General features: G+C 43.5%; 1 protein-coding gene across 1 annotated transcript in view; it reads right to left on the bottom strand.

Moving 5' to 3' along the window:
- Positions 1–19,452, bottom strand: part of srbd1 (S1 RNA binding domain 1) — a 400,732-nt gene that overhangs the window by 72,346 nt on the left and 308,934 nt on the right. The window contains exons 19-20 of the mRNA XM_085980499.1: positions 19,012–19,188; positions 18,488–18,682 (exon numbers count right to left, since the gene is read on the bottom strand). Of these exons, the coding sequence (XP_085836625.1) occupies positions 18,488–18,682; positions 19,012–19,188 (372 nt within the window). The remainder of the gene's footprint in view (positions 1–18,487; positions 18,683–19,011; positions 19,189–19,452) is intronic.

The following is a 19,452-nucleotide window of genomic DNA, read 5'->3' on the forward strand; positions in this document are numbered from 1 at the left end:
TGGAGCCCCAGCCTGACGCCCAGGAAGGATTAGCGCAGTACCTGCCACCAGCTTGACCAGCTGGTGAAACCACAGTTTCTATTACTTCCTTGAGTCTTCTGGACGCTGGAGGAATCGATGTCCTTGAGTGCTGCCGAATTGCAGGTAAGTCCGTTTCCACTTCGTCGCCACTGTAGTGTCCGTGTGTAGATAAAAACACTGAAGACAGGAGTTGGTTCATAGGTATTTACTAAGCAAGTCTGGGGGGGGGGGGTCTAAAGGATATACACAATACACAGGCTTATATAGCCCAAGTGGCAATTACTGGCATTACGCACACCTGGGGCTCTTAAAGGCACATACACCACCATTGCTCTTAAAGGCACATACACCACACGTAGACCTCAGGGTGATTTGATATTTGCTATTCATCATTCCTCTGCCAATACCACCCTGCAACTGTTCGCTGCAATGTGTGCAGGAAGAGTATAAAATGATTGATTCTTCGATTTTCCCTTCTTGCCTATTGAAAAGTGTCTTCCCTAAGGCTGTTGACTCACCATGTAAGTTAACATGGGCAGGAAACCGCACCCCACCAGTACATGGCTCAATGCCCATTTAAGGGGCTGAAAGAAGGACACTGGTATAGAACAATTAGGTGAAATGGAACCATGTAACAAGACAAGTGCTTTTGTTTTATTGTGGTTGACCAGGATTTTCACCATCTTGTATACATTACATATATTTAGTATATAAACTATAAGCTCTAAACAATTTTTTAGATAGTGTTCCTTTAAAGATATTAAAAAGTTACCATCCTATTGCTCCAGTCCCAATGAGTCATTCTGCCTTACTACATAATCATTTCCAGCAAAGCTATTTAAGAATCGAGAATATCAAGTTCATCACATTAATGCAATCTGATATGCCATTACATCTATACCCGCTGCACCAAGAGAATTCATAATGATGCAACACAATCACTTTAAAAACAAAACATTTAAACCATAGCTTCTGCTTTGTTTCATAGAATTTGTGATTGATCTAAACACAATACCAAGCCACAAAGTCAAACCATCAGTACGAGCAAACAGCATTTTATAAAGGTTACACTGAATGTTCATCTCCAATGGAATGAAAATGCTCAAGTTGTAACTGTTTGTGACAGAACTGTATTTGCAATAATATTTACCATGCAATTAGAATAACACAATTACCCCATTATACACAATTAGTTACATGACTTAAAAACTTAAGTGTGTGGTCGAGAAACTACAACTCAACTATAAAGATTGTATTATTATTAGTGCACATTTTTAAAAGCAGCTGTTTATTCACAGCACAAAATGCATTTACAAATGTTCTACATTTCTGTAGATTTCCCAAATTGTAATTTAAGATCAGAAATCATTTTAACACTTTACAGAATACAAAATACACATTTTAAAACATGCAAAAAAATGTCAGTATACAAAAAACATTAAATTAACCAGGCTAATATTGTGATATTCACGGCTTCAATAATAGGGAAGCTGTGTTTATGATGCAAAAGAAATATAAATAGTATTCAAACCATGACAAAATTTAAGTTCATATCACAATGAGAAACATAAGGGAGAAAAAAGTCTCTTAATTTCAGAAAAATTGAGAAAATCATTAACTGTAGCTAAATATGCCGCAACAAATTTACTCGGACAATATTTCAATAATTTGCCTTCACTTGACTTATAGCGGACTGAACTAGAATTCCAGTCACCTTAGTGTGCATTCCCGTAATCGGTGGTTAAAAATAACTTGGTAAAAACAAACACATTCGGTCACAAAACCTCTTATAACTTCAGGTCCTATGTCATCAAAATCACTGACACTCTGTCCTACAACATTCAACGCTATTTTCCTCTTCAAACAGCATTAGATTACTGCCTTAAAATCACTCAAGGGTATTTGTTCAAAATCTACTCATTTTACATCGGGGCTTTATTATTGCTTTGGACCCATATTTATGCCAATGGAAATTGCCTACACATAAAAAAAATAGTATTTACACATGAAACAAATGCACTAAAAATAGCAGCAAAAAAAGTCAATTCAAAGAGGAAAATTCACTTTCTTTTTACTGGATTTCAGACACCTTCTGAATCATCAATAGGATTTCTGCGTTTTAAATCACTTTGAGCTACGTGTTATGATTTAAAAGTTGCATTTGGGATGCAAAATAACACACCCTATACATGAACCAAATGAACAGCATTAATTTTAAACTAGGAAAATGTATAAAGCACCACCTTGTAAGTGAAGGATATTAAAATATTTTTAAAACTTCACAGTTTACAAAGTATAGAATAATGCCTATCAGACAAAAAACTCTTTCATAAAATAAAATCAGATGACAAGCACTACATCTTTCCAAACTAGGAGCATATGTGCCATCATCCTACATCTATTTCATTCCTTAAAAACATAGCTTCTTGGCTTCTACTTCACAACAGCTTGAATTTATGTAGCCTTTAACGTACAAAAGAAAAGCCCCAAAGCGCTTCACTGAGGCATAATCAAAATATTGGATGCTGAGTCAAGGAAGAGGACATTAGGAGAAGTGACCAAAAGCTTGGTGGGTTTTAAGGAGGGTATTAAAGGATGATTGTGGGGGGGGTGTAGCAATGTTCCCTCTAAGCTGCATGGCTCTCTGGACCTACCTCCCATACAGTCGACTCGTGGCTTTTCAATGAGTAAAACCACACATGCGTGGTATTTTGAATGGGCCGGGCACCCAAAAAAAATGAACAAGAACATTAGTGAAGAGGCTTTGGGAGGAGGGGGGGGCGGGAGAGAAGAGAGGGGAATTCCAGAACACGGGGCTGGAAGAGTTTATAGAAATGGGGAGGAGCAAGGCCATGAGTAATTTAAACACGAGGATGAGAATTTTAAATTGGGAGGCATTGGGGACTTGGAGCCAATGGATGTCAGCTGGGGAGAAGGGTGATGGGTGAAAGGGGTGATGGAACATAGGAACAGGAGTAGGCCACTCTGCCCCTCAAGCCTGTTTTGTTATTCAATTAGATCATGGCTGATCTGTATTTTAACTCTATCTAACAGTATTGGTTCCGTAACCCTTAATAACCTTGCCTAACAAGACTCTATCTATGGGTGAATGGTGAGTGGGGTGGTGGATGGGGAGGAGCTGGTGCACAATACAGTAGTATACGAACAGCAGAATTTTGGATGAGCTGAAGACTACAAAGGATGGAGGATAGGAGGCTGGCCTGGAGAGTTTTGGAATAGTCGTCTAGGGATGAGAAAGGAATGCATGAGGGTTTCAGCAGCAGTATTGCTTAGGTAAGGCAGAGGCTTATGACTTTTCAGAGGTGGAAGTAGGTGGTCTTTTGATGGCGCAGATATGAGCTTAGAAGCTCAGCTCAGTTGTGAATAGTCTGGTTCAGTCTTACCTGAGGAAGGATGTTCTTGCCATGGAGTGAGTGCAGCGAAGATTCACCAGGCTGATACCTGGGATGGCAGGAATGACGTATGAGGAGAGATTGTGTCGATTGGAGTTTAGAAGATTGAGAGGGGATCTCATCGAAACCTATAAAATTCTGTCAGGCCTGGACAGACTAGATGCAGGAAGGATATTTCTGATGGCCGGGGAGTCCAGAACCAGGGGTCATAGTCTAAAGATAAGGGGTAAGCCATTTAGGACTGAAATGAGGAGGAATTTCTTCACCCAGAGAGTGGTGAACCTGTGGAATTCTCTGCCACAGAGGGCGGTGGAGGCCAGTTCATTAAATATATTCAAGACGGAGTTGGATATATTTCTTAAGGCTAAAGGGATCAAGGGATATGGGGAGAAGGCAGGGACAGGGTACTGAATTTGGATGATCAGCCATGATCTCATTGAATGGTGGAGCAGGCTCGAAGGGCCGAATGGCCTACTCCTGCTCCTATCGTCTATGTTTCTATTAGACAGCGGCCCAAGCGGGATGGCAGGGACCTAAGATGATGGCCCAAGTCTTACCAATGTTTAGCGGAAGAAACTGCAGCTCATCCAAGATTGGGTGTTGGACAAGCAGTCTAACACAGAGACTGCATCCAGTTTAAGCAATAGCAGTTATCAATATATCTGAAACCTCAAAATCTGAAGATACATCTAATGAGAGTATTAAATCTGAGTCTCACAGCCAGTGCATCCTTTTAAAAAAAAGTTTGAAAGAATTATAATCAACTTCAACAGCCTTCTCCTTACCCTCTCCAATTTCTGCCTTTTGAATACTTCTATTTAAGCAGAGACACCAATGCTAACACTATGGCACCTGCTTGGAGGAGAAACTGAGGTCGGTACTAAGAGGGAGATGCAGTAATACACAGTTGAGTAACAATCTTACTCAAGCACAGAGTCGGCCATTTAGGACTGAGATGAGGAGAAATTTCTTCACACAGAGGGTTGTGAATCTTTGGAATTCTCTACCCCAGAGGGCTGTGGATGCTCAGTCGTTGAATATATTCAAGGCCGAGATCGATAGATTTTTGGACTCTAGGGGAATCAAGGGATATGGAGATCGGGCGGGAAAGTGGAGTTGAGGTCGAAGATCAGCCATGATCTTATTGAATGGTGGAGCAGGCTCAAGGGGCCGTATGGCCTACTCCTGCTCCTATTTCTTATGTTATGTTCTTATTTAGGGGTAATAAGCATCTTTTACTGATATTAAATTACCTCCCTTACAGAATAACTCACTTCTTACATTACTTTTCCCTCAATGTTTACTATGGCATATTATTATGCCAGAGCTGCCAAATCTCACTCCAATTTGGCTGCCCTGCAGCCAAAGAATGTGGTTCAGCAGTGGAATAATGTTCAGTTGGCTCCAATCTAATAGTCAGGATCCCAGGATTCAAAGAATTACAGCATGACATGCCACTGAACAGACCCCCCACACCCTTCTTCCCCATCTACTGACACAAGTTCAACCCTCAGGGTATAGATTCTCACCAGTAGACTTCCATACACTTAGGATGCTCTGACTTAGTGAACAAAACCTTTCTAATAGGACAGCATACAAAAGAGAATTTAAACTATGCTTTCTGGGTCAAATGGTAATAACAGCGACCAATCTTATGCTCCCAAGGCATCCATATGGAAAGGAAATAAAGCAGGCAAAAAAGACAAACAACAGCATTAAACTAGAAGGGGCTAATTCACTAACTGTAATTTTGTAAAAGATACACAGTGCACCCAGCTAGGCTGTGATCATACTGTGTGCCCTTTAGCAGTGACCCGCACAATATATCACTTGCATCAGAAACAAACTAAGCGCTTCCATGGTTGAGTTGGCACTTTTATAACATCTACCAAGATCTTTAAATACTGTGCAAAATGCAATAGTCCATTCATAAATGCAGACATTCTCGATAAACTAGAGAATGGGGGAATGGGACTGACTGAATTGCTCTACAGAGAGCTGGCAGGGACTCGATGGGCCGAATGGCCTCCTTCTGTGCCGTTATGACTATTTGCTTTGCGGCATAAAACGCTCGTTGTCGAGACATGACTGTTTGAGTCAACTTTCTTAAGGAGCCTCCCTCTAAGACATCCACAATGTCTTTCTCAGGAAGAGGCTTTGAGGAAACTAAGGAAAATCTGGTATCCTTCACAGACAATATGCCAGAGAACCAAAGAGCAACTGCATAGCCGATTTGACTCCCTGAGCAAGACTTTAAGTGACTTGGTGAAATCAGTAAGAACTCTGACCCTGAGCATAGCAAGGCAGACCAGAATGTCACAAATAGTGCAGATGCAAGGGCCTGATTTAGAATATCCCTGTCTAACTGGAGGCTATTAGGAAGAGAGATGGGGTAAGGGAGGAGGATGTTTATGAAGAATTGCCTGACAATTAATTGTTAGAACAAAACTGCAAATTCTAATCTGCCTCGCATTGTCTCCAAAGCATTCAAGTAGACAGAAGCTGCCAGGGTTGAATCTCAACATTCTATATCAACCCAAAATTCTCCAACAACAACTTGTATTTGTATAGCGCCTTTAACGTAGTAAAACGTCCCAAGGTGCTTCACAGGAGTGTTATAAAACAACATTTGATACCGAGCCACATAAGGAGAAATATGGGCAGGTGACAGTCACAGAGGTAGGTTTTAAGGAGCGTCTTAAAGGAGGAAAGAGAAGTAGAGAGGCGGAGAGGTATAGGGAGGGAATTTCAGAGCTTAGGTTCTTGGCAGTTGAAGGCACGGCCACCAATGGTGGAGTGACTAAAATCTGGGATGCTCAGGAGGCCAGAATTAGAGGAGCGTAGATATCTCAGAGGATTGTGGGGCTGGAGGAGATTACATAGATGGGGGGGATTTGAAAACAAGGATGAGAATTCTAAAAGCGAGGCGCTGCTTAACCGGGAGCCAATGTCGGTCAGCGAGCACAGAAGTGATGAGTGAACGCGACTTGGTGCGAGTTAGGAAACTGACGTCAAATATTTGCACACTATTTCTCCTTCCTACAGAATACCTCTTTATAGTACCGTTGATTACAACTCTGTTGCTTGAATATGACAATTCAAATGGAGACAATGAGAACATTAACAGGGGTGATGGGTGAACGGGACTTGGTGCGAGTTTTGGATGACTTCAAGTTTACGTAGGGTAGAATGTGGGAGGCCAGCCAGGAGTGTGTTGGAATAGTCAAGTCTAGAGGTAACAAAGGCATGGATGAGGGTTCAGCAGCAGATGATTTACGTACCTAAATAAAACAAGAGTTGACTAGTACAAATTTTGGCTTTGAGCATTTGCTTTGTAGGAAAGCGCCATTGGTACAGCTACATGGTTGACTACTTGTGTCGGCAATATTTCTAATTTGGCATCCAATTACAATCATATCCCCTAACATGAGAAACACTTTCAATAAATATTTCTCTTGCACATCTTGATTGTGCTTTGTAGGCACAAAGTATTTTTGCAAAGCGACGAAACATAGGCACAGAGGAAGGATTCTGTTGCAATGTCCGTGTTATGTTTAACTAGATTCGGGTATTTCTGGGCAGTCAACAACTACTTGTATTTATATAGCACCTTTAATGTAGTAAAACATCCCAAGGCGCTGCACAGGAGTATTTTAAGACAAAAAATTTGACACCAAGCCACATAAGGATAAATTAGGGCAGGTGACCAAAAGCTTGGTCAAAGAGGTAGGTTTTAAGGAGCGTCTTCAAGGAGGAAAGAGAGGTAGCGAGGCGGAGAGGTTTAGGCAGGGAATTCCAGAGCTTAGGGCTGAGGCAACAGAAGGTACAGCCACCAAAGGCTGAGCGATTATAATCAGGGATGCTCGACAGGGCAGAATTAGAGGACAGCAGATATCTCGGGGTGTTGTGGGGCTGAAGGAGATTTCAGAGGTAGGAAGGGGCGAGGCCATGGAGTGATTTGAAAACAAGGATCAGAATTTTGAAATCGAGGCGCTGCTTAACCGGGAGCCAATGTAGGTTAGCGAGCACAGGGGAGATGGGCGAACGGGACTTGGTGTGAGTTAGGACACAGGCAGCTGAGTTTTGGATGACCTCAAGTTTACGTAGGGTGGAATGTGGGAGGCCAGCCAGGAGTGCGTTGGAATAGTCAAGTCTAGAGGTAACAAAGGCATGGATGAGGGTTTCAGCAGCGAATGAGCGGAGACAGTCACACAACAGTACATCTGCAGCATTAATGAAACCCTAAAAATTATAAGGTTCTGGTTTGACAACTATTCAGAGGACCACCCAAATGAAGAAACCTTCTGTGGTTTTGCAATTTTCGCTTTATAATATTCAACATCAGTAAGTTCCTGAACATCATTTAATACAAAAGAGTACATATCACACACATTTTTGAAGTTGCAAAGAAAACTGGATATTTAAAGTGCTGAAACAGAAAGAATCTGTTTTGATATGCATGTTGGATTAATTTCTAAAAATTGAAGATGCAATTAAAATTCAGCAAATCATAAAAAACATGCATTGTATACTTCATTTGATCAAAGACAACTGTAGTGATGGAATTAGTATCAGGCTTGAATAATGATTTCACATTTCACGTTATTTAACTCCCTTTCACCTAAAATCTTCATACGGGTCACTACAACGCAACTCTGCACCTACCTTTCCCACCACTCCCTGTTTAAATCCATTTTAAATCTGTCCTGCTAATAGCACCAAGACAGCCCTGGTCTAAAACAAAAAGCATCCTGAGTAACAGCAACTGCAGTGAGGTATTCCACTCGTCCTCATTGATCTCTCCACCGCCGTTGACATGTTTGATCATTCCATCCTCCTAATCTTCATAGTTGGCCACCAAGGCACCAATCCTTCTAGTTCCATTCCTACCTGAACCAATGCAGTCAGTTCATCTCAAACAGGATGTACTAGAAAGGCTGGATATGCTTAGAGTGGACAAGTAGCCTGGTCCAGATGGCTTGCATCCCAGGTTGCTAAGGGAATTGGGGGAGGAGATAGCGGAAGGGCTTGCCATAATTTTCCAATCTTCCCTAGGTGCGGGGGAGGTGCCCGAGGATTGGAAAGTGGCAAATGTGACACCAAGAAAGGGTGCAAGGACAATCCTAGTAACTACAGGCCGGTCACTTTAACATCAGTGGTGGGTAAAGTTTTAGGAACAATAATCAAGGAAACAATTAACGGGCACGTGGGGAGGTTTAAGCTAATTAAGGAAAGCCAACACGGATTTGTAAAAGGCAGATCGTGTTTGCCTAATCTAATTGAATTTTTTGATGAAGTAACAGAGAGGATTGATGAAGGGAATGCAATGGATGTTGTGTACATGGATTTTCGGAAGGTGTTTGACAAAGTACCACATAGAAGGCTGGTTAACAAAATTAATGCTCATGGAATAGGTGGGTCAGTGGCAGCTTAGATAAGGAATTGGCTTAAGGACAGAAAACAGCAAGTTATAGTAAATGGCTGTTTTTCAGACTGGAGGATGGTAGACAGTGGTGTTCCCCAAGGGTCAGTGCTGGGGCCACTGCTTTTTTTGATATATATAATGACCTGGATGTTGGAATACAGAGTAGAATTTCTAAATTTGCCGTTGACACCAAACTTGGGGGTGTGGCAAACGGTGAGGATGATACCAATCGACTGTAACAGGACACAGAAAGGCTAGCAGAATGGGCAGATGGAATTTAATGCAGAGAAGTGTGAGGTGATGCATTTTGGCAGAAGGAACAGGGAGAGGCAATATACACTTAATAGCACAGTTTTAAAGACTGTGCAGGGACAGAGGGACCTGGGAGTTAATGTGCATAGGTCCCTGAAGGTGACAGGACATATTGAGAGAGTGGTTAGCAAAGCATATGGGATCTTGGGCTTCATAAATAGAGGTATTGAGTACAAAAGTAGAGAAGTTATGCTGAACCGTTATAAAACGCTGGTTAGGCTACAACTGGAGTATTGCATCCAGTTCTGGTCACCACACTTTAGGAAGGATGTGATGGCCCTGGAGAGGGTGCAGAGGAGATTTACCGGAATGGTTCCGGGGGATGGGGGATCTTAGCTACAAGGACAGGTTGGAGAAGCTGGATTTGTTTTCATTAGAGCAAAGGAGGTTGATGGGTGATTTGATAGAGGTGTACAAGATTATGATGGGTTTGGATAAGCTAGACCAGGAAAGGCTGTTCCCACTAGTTAATGGTACAAGGACTAGAAGAAGAGGGGTCACAGATTTAAGATTTTGGGCAAGATATACAGGGAGGATGTGAAGAGAATTTTTTTTTTTTTTTTTTTTTTTTTTTTTAAACGCAGCACGTGGTGAGGACCTGGAATTCGCTGCTGACGGAAGTGGTGGAAGTGGAGACACTCAATGTTTTCAACGGGAGGCTAGATAGGCACGAGGGAAATAAACTTGGAGGGCTATGGGGATAGAGCGGGGGAATGGGACTGAGTGGATTGCTCTAGAGAGAGCCGGCACGGATTCGATGGGCCGAATGGCCTCTTTCTGTGCCATATGACTATGACTTTTTTTCATTTGCTTGCTCAAAACTGAACCTATAGGTATGCAAACTCTGCCTCTTGTTTGACCTCGAGATGAACTTGAAACCCTACATCTAGTCCATCATCAAGACTCCTCATTTCCACCTCTGATACATGACCCATCCACATCCACTGCCCAGGGCCTGATAATCTACATCCTAGGGTACTTAAGGAAGTGGCCCTAGAAATAGTAGATGCATTGCTGGTCATCGTCCAAAATTCTGTAGACTCTGGAACAGTTCCCATGGATTGGAGGGTAGCTAATGTTACCCCACTATTCAAAAAAGGTGGAAGAGAGAAAATGGGGAATTATAGACCGGTAAGCCTGACATCGGTAGTGGGGAAAATGCTAGAGTCCATTATAAAAGATGTAATAGCAGAGCACTTGGAAAACAGTGACAGGGTCGGACAAAGTCAACATGGATTTACAAAAGGTAAATCGTGCTTGACTAATCTACTGGAATTTTTTGAGGATGTAACTGGTAAAATAGATAAGGGAGAACCAGTGGATGTGGTGTATTTGGACTTTCAGAAGGCTTTCGATAAGGTCCCGCATAAGTGGTTAGCGTACAGGTTGGACCCCGGTAGTCCGGCACCCTCGGGATAACGTGCCGGACCATTGAAAATTCCGAACCACTGAAGGTTAGGTAAATAACACCTAAAATAACAATATTAGGTACAATATTATGTTTGTTTATATCGCGGGAAATGGTGGCGCCGCTGAGCGGCTGCTCCGCAAACTAAAGACCGCCGGTTTCAATTCGTGCCGGAACACTGAAGGTGCCGGACCGTCGGGTGCCGGATTACCAGGGTTCAACCTGTATAAAGTTAAGGCGCATGGGATTGGGGGCAAGGTACTGACTTGGATAGAGAACTGGTTGGCAGACAGGAAGCAAAGAGTTGGAATAAACGGGTCTTTGTCTGAGCGGCAGACAGTGACTAGTACCGCAGGGATCGGTCCTTGGACCCCAGCTATTCACAATATATATATTAATGATCTAGACGAGGGAACTAGATGTAATATCTCCAAGTTTGCAGACGACACAAAGCTGGGTGGGCGTGTGCGCTGTGAGGAGGATGCCGAGAAACTCCAATATAATTTGGACAGGTTGGGTGATTATACTGCATCTGCCATGCATCTGCCCAATGTGGATAAATGCGAGGTTATCCACTTTGGTGGCAAAAACAGGAAGGCAGATTATTATCTGAATGGCAATAGATTGGGAGAAGGGGAAGTGCAACAAGACCTGGGTGTGCTTGTGCACCAGTAAGCATGCAGGTGCAGCAGGCGGTTAAGAAGGCAAATGGTATGTTGGCCTTCGTAGCGAGAGGGTTCGAGTACAGAAACAAGGATGTCTTGCTGCAGTTGTACAGGGCCTTGGTGAGACCACATCTTCAGTATTGTGTGCAGTTTTGGTCACCTTATCTGAGGAAGGATGTTCTTGCCCTGGAGGGAGTGCAGCGAAGATTCACCGGACTGATACCTGGGATGGCAGGAATGATGTACGAGGAGAGATTGTGTCAATTGGGCTTATACTCGCTGGAGTTCAGAAGAATGAGAGGGGATCTCATTGAAATTTATAAAATTCTAACAGGACTAGACACAGGAAGGATGTTACCGATGGCCGGGGAGTCCAGAACCAGGGGTCACAGTCTAAGGATAAGGGGTAAGCCATTTAGGACAGAGATGAGGAGGAATTTCTTCACCCAGAGAGTGGTGAACCTGTGGAATTCTCTACCACAGAAGGCAGTGGCAGCCAATTCATTAAATATATTCAAGAAGGAGTTAGATATATTTCTTAGGGCTAAAGGGATCAAGGGATATGGGGAGAAGGCAGGGACAGGGTACTGAATTTGGATGATCAGCCATGATCTCATTGAATGGCTGAGCAGGCTCGAGGGGCCGAATGGCCTACTCCTATCTTCTATGCCTCAACCCCTATACAAATGAATGCCCCATCCGCAGCATCATCTCAAGCTTTGATTTCTCCAATAGTCTTGTCAGCTTTCCTAGCTCTATCCTGCACAAACTCATCTAGATCTGTGGCCAGTAACTTGCACTGCACAAACTTCCATATACCCTTCATTTCTGTCCTTGCCAACCTCCACTGCCTTCCCGTACCTCGTCTTCAAAGCCCTTGCTCCACCTTATGAACATATGAAAAAGGAGCTAGTCCCATTGCAGTATGGTGTGACTTCCACACATCGTCACTTCCACAGTCCTGCACTCTAAAATTCCCTTCCTAAACCTCTTCACTTCACCACATCTCTCCCAATCTTCACAAACCTCGGCAAAGTGTAATTGGAACATTGTCTTACGTGAAAGTCGCTTTATAAATGCAAGTTGTTTTTGTTGTGGACTCTGCTGCTCGCCTCGAACAGCTTTAGTTTAAGGATGCAATGAGTATTGCGCTGAATTTGATTAATTATCGTCATTCAAGTATCTGTGTATTTGAATGCCTTTCAATCTTAAAGCTAAATTCATATTTAGGAAATACTGCACAAAACTAAATCCGAGACAGATTTTGTGTGGCTACGAGTTCATTCCACGTACAGTATGAATGCAACTGAAAATGGAATAAGCGTCACAACAGAAAATTACTCGCTGTAATTGTTCTCAGCTACTTACTTTTCTATTGCTGCTCCCTGTAAAATAGAAATACAAAGAGGCTTGGAGGAGACATTATAATACCAATAAACACAGAGCTTGCTGTTCTGTGCAATGGAGCAAATGATCTGGCACAGTCCACCAAATCTCACGGAATAGTGGTGTAATTACATTTATATCAAGCACATTTTGAAAATGCCTATCTAACTGCTACCAACAGTTTATGACATCATTTCAAAAGCTTCCTGCACAAGTTCTGTTGAAGCCCAGATTATTATTTGTTGCAATTAAGTAAGTCATCTCTGAAAACCATCACAGCTAAAGCTTTATCTCAACAACTGCTCTCTCATGCAGTAATACCATAGAGATGAAAAGAAGCAGTGATATCTATGGACATCTTTTATTTAAAAAATGCAGCACTCCAATCAATGAATTTGTCACAAACGTCACTTCCCCTCATTTCAGTCATGTGCTAACAGCATCAGACTAAACTAACTTTCCATTTCCTAAGCCGTCTCAGCAACGTGTTTATACATATACCTGTAATTAAAAATGCAGAACTGACAAACAAAATGTTACAAGATGACGCCACTCTACTTAAAAACACACATCTGTTGCCTGCCCCTTGCAGGGCTATCACAATTTTAACTTGGTAACTTCAGGACTTTCTAGCAAGGTTTTAAAAAAAAACTGGTTCAAAGGAACTCCCATGGTAAGAAAACCGACATAGGCTAACCCAAACCCCTAGGGGAAAAGATTCCCTCTGTGTGCAGTGTAATAAAATTGTAAACCAGTTTATAAAGAAAACATAACATAAGAAATAGGAGCAGGAGTTGGCCATTTGGCTCCTCGTGCCAGCTCCGCCATTCAATAAGATCATGGCTAATCTACTACCTCAACTCCACTTTCCTGCACCATTCCTATATCCTTTGATTCCCTTAATAACCAAGCTTACAATTCTGCTATACATAGAGGACACTGTCAATCAAACAATCAGATGCAACACATGCCCTTTTACCTCCTCCCTTCCTACTGTCCAGGGCCCCAAACACCCCTTTCCAGGTGAAACAGCGATTTACTTGCGCTTCTTGCAATTTAATATACTGTATTCGCTGCTCACGATGCGGTCTCCTCTATATTGGGGAGACCAAACACAGATTGGGCGACCGCTTTGCGGAACACCTCCGTTCAGTCCGTAAGGGTGACCCTGAGCTTCCGGTCGCCTGTCGCTTTAAATCTCCACTTCACTCCACTGATCTCTCTGTCCTCGGCCTATTACATTGTTCCAATGAAGCTCAACGTAAGCTCGAGGAACAGCACCTCATCTTTCGATTAGGCATTTTACAGCCTTCTGGACTCAATATCGAGTTCAACAATTTCAGATAATAATCCCTGCCCCCATTTTTCGTGCTGTATGATTTTGCCATTCCCATTTGCAACATTTTCACAGTTATGTACTTTCAATTCCTTCCTCCCCTCCTAAACGCCTCCACCCCCCGTCTCTGCACCTGCTTAATATGTTCCATTTCCAGCTTTTTCCAATTCTGAAAAAGGGTCCCAGACCTGAAACGTTAACTCCGTTTCTCTCTCCACGGATGCTGCCTGGCCTGCTGAGTTTTTCCAGCATTTTCTGTTATTTCAGATTTCCAGCATCCGCAGTATTTTGCTATTGTATTAGTGTTTGGTTCACTGCCACCTCTCTTCTAGGAATGCCCACCTTGAAGAAGTTCTGCTCTTCCCTCCGACGGGAGTTTCATTTGTCTCTTCAACCTTGTTCATCTTCATTGCTTTCAGTTTCCCTTCTCGTGTTTGATCAGGTATCTGCCAAGACTCGGTTTCACAGCCACATCTCTTTCCTCAGTAACTGTCTCCGATTCAGAGGTTATTCCATGTGGATTCCAACTAAACTTCCACCCTTCGTGTTTTGGATCCACCCAGGATTACAAATATCTCCTCGATATTCATCGTTCCTTGAACTACTGCTCTCGCCGCAGCTTGAGATCCACACTCAACGCCATACACCGCCACATGAACAATCTCGACCTCTCTTCAGCAGCACCGACGCACTCTATCTCAAAGCTGTCCGGGTCCACAGTTCCATTTCATCCTTCGACTCATCCGACGCTTCAACAAAAAACGTTTTTTCTTCATTTTTGATGTCAAGGATCGCAAGCTTCATCAACTCTTGGACACCAGCTCCCCTCTGGAACCTTCTTCCTCGTTACTTTACTCTGATCCCATCCCTTCTTCCAATCTCACCCCCTGTCGTGTTTTCACCATCCCCTCTGACCTTCCCCTCTCTGACCCCGAACGATCAGTCCTCAGCAAAGGCCTGAGCTTCATCCCCTTACGCCCCCATCTGAATGAATTTCGAGCTCAGCACGATGCTGAGCTCTTCTTCCGTCGCCTTCGTCTCCGTGCCCACTTCTTTGGCCAGGAGTCTTCCCCCCGCACGGCTGACCCTTTCTTCCGCTTTCTAAATTCTCGTTCTACTTGGACCCCTCCCTCTGGCCTCTTACCCTCTCTAGATCTTTTCATTGCTAACTGCCGACGTGACAGCGGCCGTTTCCATTTCTCTGCTCCCCTTTCTCACTCCAGCCTACCTCCCTCTGAACTTGCAGCACTCTGTTCTCTCCGATCCAACCCTAACATTATCATTAAACCTGCTGATAAGGGTGGTGCTGTTGTTGTTTGGCGAACCGACCTCTACCATGCGGAAGCTGAACGTCAACTCTCCAACACCTCCTCCTTCCTCCGCCTGGACCATGACCCCACTAGCAAACATCAAGCCATTGTTTCCAAGACTGTCACTGACCTCATCTCCTCTGGAGATCTTCCCTCCATGGCCGCCAACCTCATAGTCCCCCAACCCCGCACAGCCCGCTTCTACCTCCTTCCCAAGATCCACAAACAGGACTGCCCTGGTAGACCCATCGCTTCAGCCTGTTCTTGCCCCACGGAACTTATCTCTTCCTATCTCGACTCTATCTTTCCTCCCCTTGTCAGTCTCTTCCCACCTACATCCGCGACTCTTCTGACGCCCTCCGCCACTTTAACAGTTTCCAGTTTCCTGGCCCCAACCGTCTCCTTTTCACTATGGACGTCCAATCCCTCTACAACTCCATCCCCCACCAGGACGGCCTTAGGGTGCTCATTTCTTCCTTGAACAGAGGCCCAACCAGTCCCCATCCACCACCACCCTTCTCCGCCTGGCTGAACTTGTTCTCACATTGAACAACTTCTCCTCTGACTCCACTCATTTCCTCCAAATTAAAGGTGTTGCTATGGGAACCCGCATGGGCCCTAGCTATGCCTGCCTGTTCATGGGATATGTGGATCACTCTTTGTTCCAGTCCTACTCAGGTCCCCTCCCTCACCTCTTTTTCCGGTACATCGATGACTGGATCAGTGCCGTTTCCTGCTCTCGCCCTGAACTAGATAAGTTCATTCACTTTACTTCCAATTTCTACCCTTCCCTCACCTTCATATGGTCCATCTCCGACTCTTCCCTTCCCTTCCTTGACTTCTCCGTCTCCATTTCTGGTGATCGGCTTTCGACAAACATCCACTACAAGCCCACTGACTCCCACAGCTACCTGGACTGCACTTCCTCCCACCCCGCTTCCTGCAAGGACTCTATTCCATTCTCCCAGTTTCTCCGTCTCCGCCGCGTCTGTTTTGATGATGCCACCTTCCATACCAGTGCTTCCGACATGTCTTCCTTTTTCCTCAACCGAGGAATCCCCTCTACTGTGGTTGACATGGCCCTTGACCGTGTCCGTTCCATTTCCTGCACTTCTGCTCTCACCCCGTCCCCTCCCTCCCAGAATCCTGATAGGGTTCCCCTTGTCCTCACCTTTCACCCCACCAGCTTCCACATTCAACGGATCATCCTCCGCCATTTCCGCCACCTCCAACGTGATCCCACCACCAAACACATCTTCCCCTCACCTCCCCTTTCAGCATTCCGAAGGGACCGCTCCCTCCGCGACACCCTGGTCCACTCCTCAATCACCCCCAACAGCCCATCTCCTTCACCTGGCACCTTCCCGTGCAAGCGCAGGAGATGCAACACATGCCCTTTTACCTCCTCCCTCCCACTGTCCAGGGCCACAAACACCCCTTCCAGGTGAAACAGCGATTTGCTTGTACTTCTTGCAATTTAATATACTGTATTCGCTGCTCACGATGCCGTCTCCTCTACATTGGGGAAACCAAACGCAGATTGAGCGACCGCTTTGCGGAACACCTCCGTTCAGTCCATAAGTGTGACCCTGAGCTTCCGGTCGCCTGTCACATTAATTCTCCGCTTCACTCCCACTGATCTCTCTGTCCTCGGCCTATTACATTGTTCCAATGAAGCTCAAGGAATAGCACCTCATCTTTCAATTAAGCACTTTACAGCCTTCCGAACTCAATATCGAGTTCAACAATTTCAGATAATAATCCCTGCCCCCATTTTTCATGCTGTATGATTTTGCCATTCCCATTTGCAACATTTTCACAGTATGTTCTTTCAATTCCTTCCTCCCCTCCTAAACGCCTCCCCCCCCCCCCCCCCACCGTCTCTGCACCTGCTTAATATCTGTTCCATTTCCAGCTTTTTCCAGTTCTGATGAAGGGTTTCGACCTGAAACGTTAACTCTGTTCCTCTCTCCACGGATGCTGCCTGGCCTGCTGAGTATTTCCAGCATTTTCTGTTGTTATTTCAGATTTCCAGCATCCGCAGTATTTTGCTATTGACACTGTTAAGTATCTAAAGACAGAAACTGAGAATATCATGCTATTTCAGAGATAACAATGTTAGAGGTTGTTGAGTCACTCCATCTATTGTAATACTTCTACCTGTCCTAGTCAGCTGGTCAGCCAGAGGACATTGCCTTTGTCTATCTCATTACATGGTTAAATGGCTGCATCTCGGGGAAAGTAATAGGTGTGTAGCACCTGGACACCAGATATGTATACCAGGTGTCTGAGATGGAGTAAAAGGCCCTATTCCTGAAACAGTGCTCATATTCTTTAAAAAATCCTACCAGGCCTTAACCTAATCAGTTGACACCCATTTAACACCCTCTTTCCTGCCTTGGTGGTGGCCTTAGTTTATCCGAATTTCACACATAAAAAATAAGCCAAGATTAAATCCAGATTAAGCCGCGATAACTGCTAGGTTATAACGCATACATGCAAGTGTGATTTTATAAGGAATGTTGCTCCAAGCCACCCTCCTGTCTCAGAGTTTTTAAGTGTTTGATTTCACTGCCAATGGAGAAAGTTACTTTTATACCAACACCTGTCAAATGCTTGGGTCTTATACCATTCACTGACTCCGTTATTACACAAAAAACATATAGGCCTAATTTCTCTTGTTATATTATGCCCTTTATTGTTACCATTTTGCAAAACAACTGCATATTTTAATTTAAATATCATCATTCAAGTATCTATATATTTGACATTTATATCAAGCACATTTTGAAAGTGACTATTTTAAATATCATGGGTGGTGGTGGGGGAGAAGGGGTTGCGGAAGTTACAGATTCTGGTATACATTGGAAGGTACAGCCTGCTACACAAGTAGTGTAATTAGTTATGTTCAGCTACAGAAATTTAACAAGACTAGCTTTTATAAAAAAAAAACTTTTGGCACTTAGAATGCTATGCTTGAACAAAACCACCTGTATTATGCTTGCAATATATATATCCGTTGTAAAAAAATATATAATTAACAGGCAATTTTTCTATTTATTACTTTGGCGCACACAAGAATGGCAATTAACTTATGACCTCGCACAAACTTGGCAACGTGAAGGGAGAAATATTTCAGCTGGTCCTTATGACAGAAATAAATTAAATCCAAATTACTGGAGTAGTTCACACCTTCTGCTTGCGCCCTTACCTCATCGCTGTGTTATACGATTCAGGATGGATACACGTCTGATCTAATGGATTTGGCTGCGGAGAAGTGCACTGGGTTTTGCCCTTCTTTTTGCTAGATTTCCCAACTGTGCCCCCTCCTGCACCTGCCTTGGAACTGCTGCCTGCTTCAGTTGCCTGCTGACCTCCCGCAGTGCTATCAGACTGCTGCTGATTGCTGTTGAAACCAAAATGGAAATAGTGTAAGATGACATATACCAGCAAAAACCATGGCTCATTGCCACAGACTGGCCCCAATATTACACAGTGCATCCACTTCAAAAATTTGTTTTCTAATCAACATCTTAAAACAAGCTCAGTTACAGCGTTTATTTTCTGATACATTCCTGTTGCACCTCTGTCACAAATCAGTTTAATTGAATTGGAGCACTTCTGCATCATTCAATAGCAAAACACCTCATTTTGAGAAGTTGTAGGACTGTTTGAAAATCATTATTTTGATTTTCTCTACGTTAAAGAAAAACAAATTGAAAGAAATGTATTTACCTGCAAAAGTTCTTTATGTTTTCTGGATTAATTCGGATGAAACCAGCACATTGTTGAAAGGTTTTTGGACCCAAGCCTTTGACATCTTTCAGCTGTTCTCTGCTGATGAATGGTCCATTCTTCTCACGCCATTCAAGGATATTTTTTGCTCTACTAGCATTCAGTCCTGCAACATGTCTGGAAAAGAGAAATTAAGTTAAATGTGTTACAGATTTGGGTCAAAAATATTTTGGTCTGAGTTAGTTTTTCAGACACACCCCCTTTAAAGATAGAAACATACAAGTTCTTAGAAAAGAAAGTACTTTTTAGCTTTCATCCTTGGCGTGCTAAGGAGCTTTTCCCACCCAGGCCTGATCAGCAATACGGACAAAATAATTCTCTCAGCAGCAGTGCTTCCTGACTTGATGTGTTAAAATGTCTCAAAGCATTAGTGTTGAGATT

Source organism: Somniosus microcephalus, chromosome 3 (genome assembly GCF_052327205.1).
Source record: "Somniosus microcephalus isolate GS21.2 chromosome 3, FLI_Smic_1.0, whole genome shotgun sequence".
NCBI lineage: Eukaryota > Metazoa > Chordata > Chondrichthyes > Squaliformes > Somniosidae > Somniosus > Somniosus microcephalus.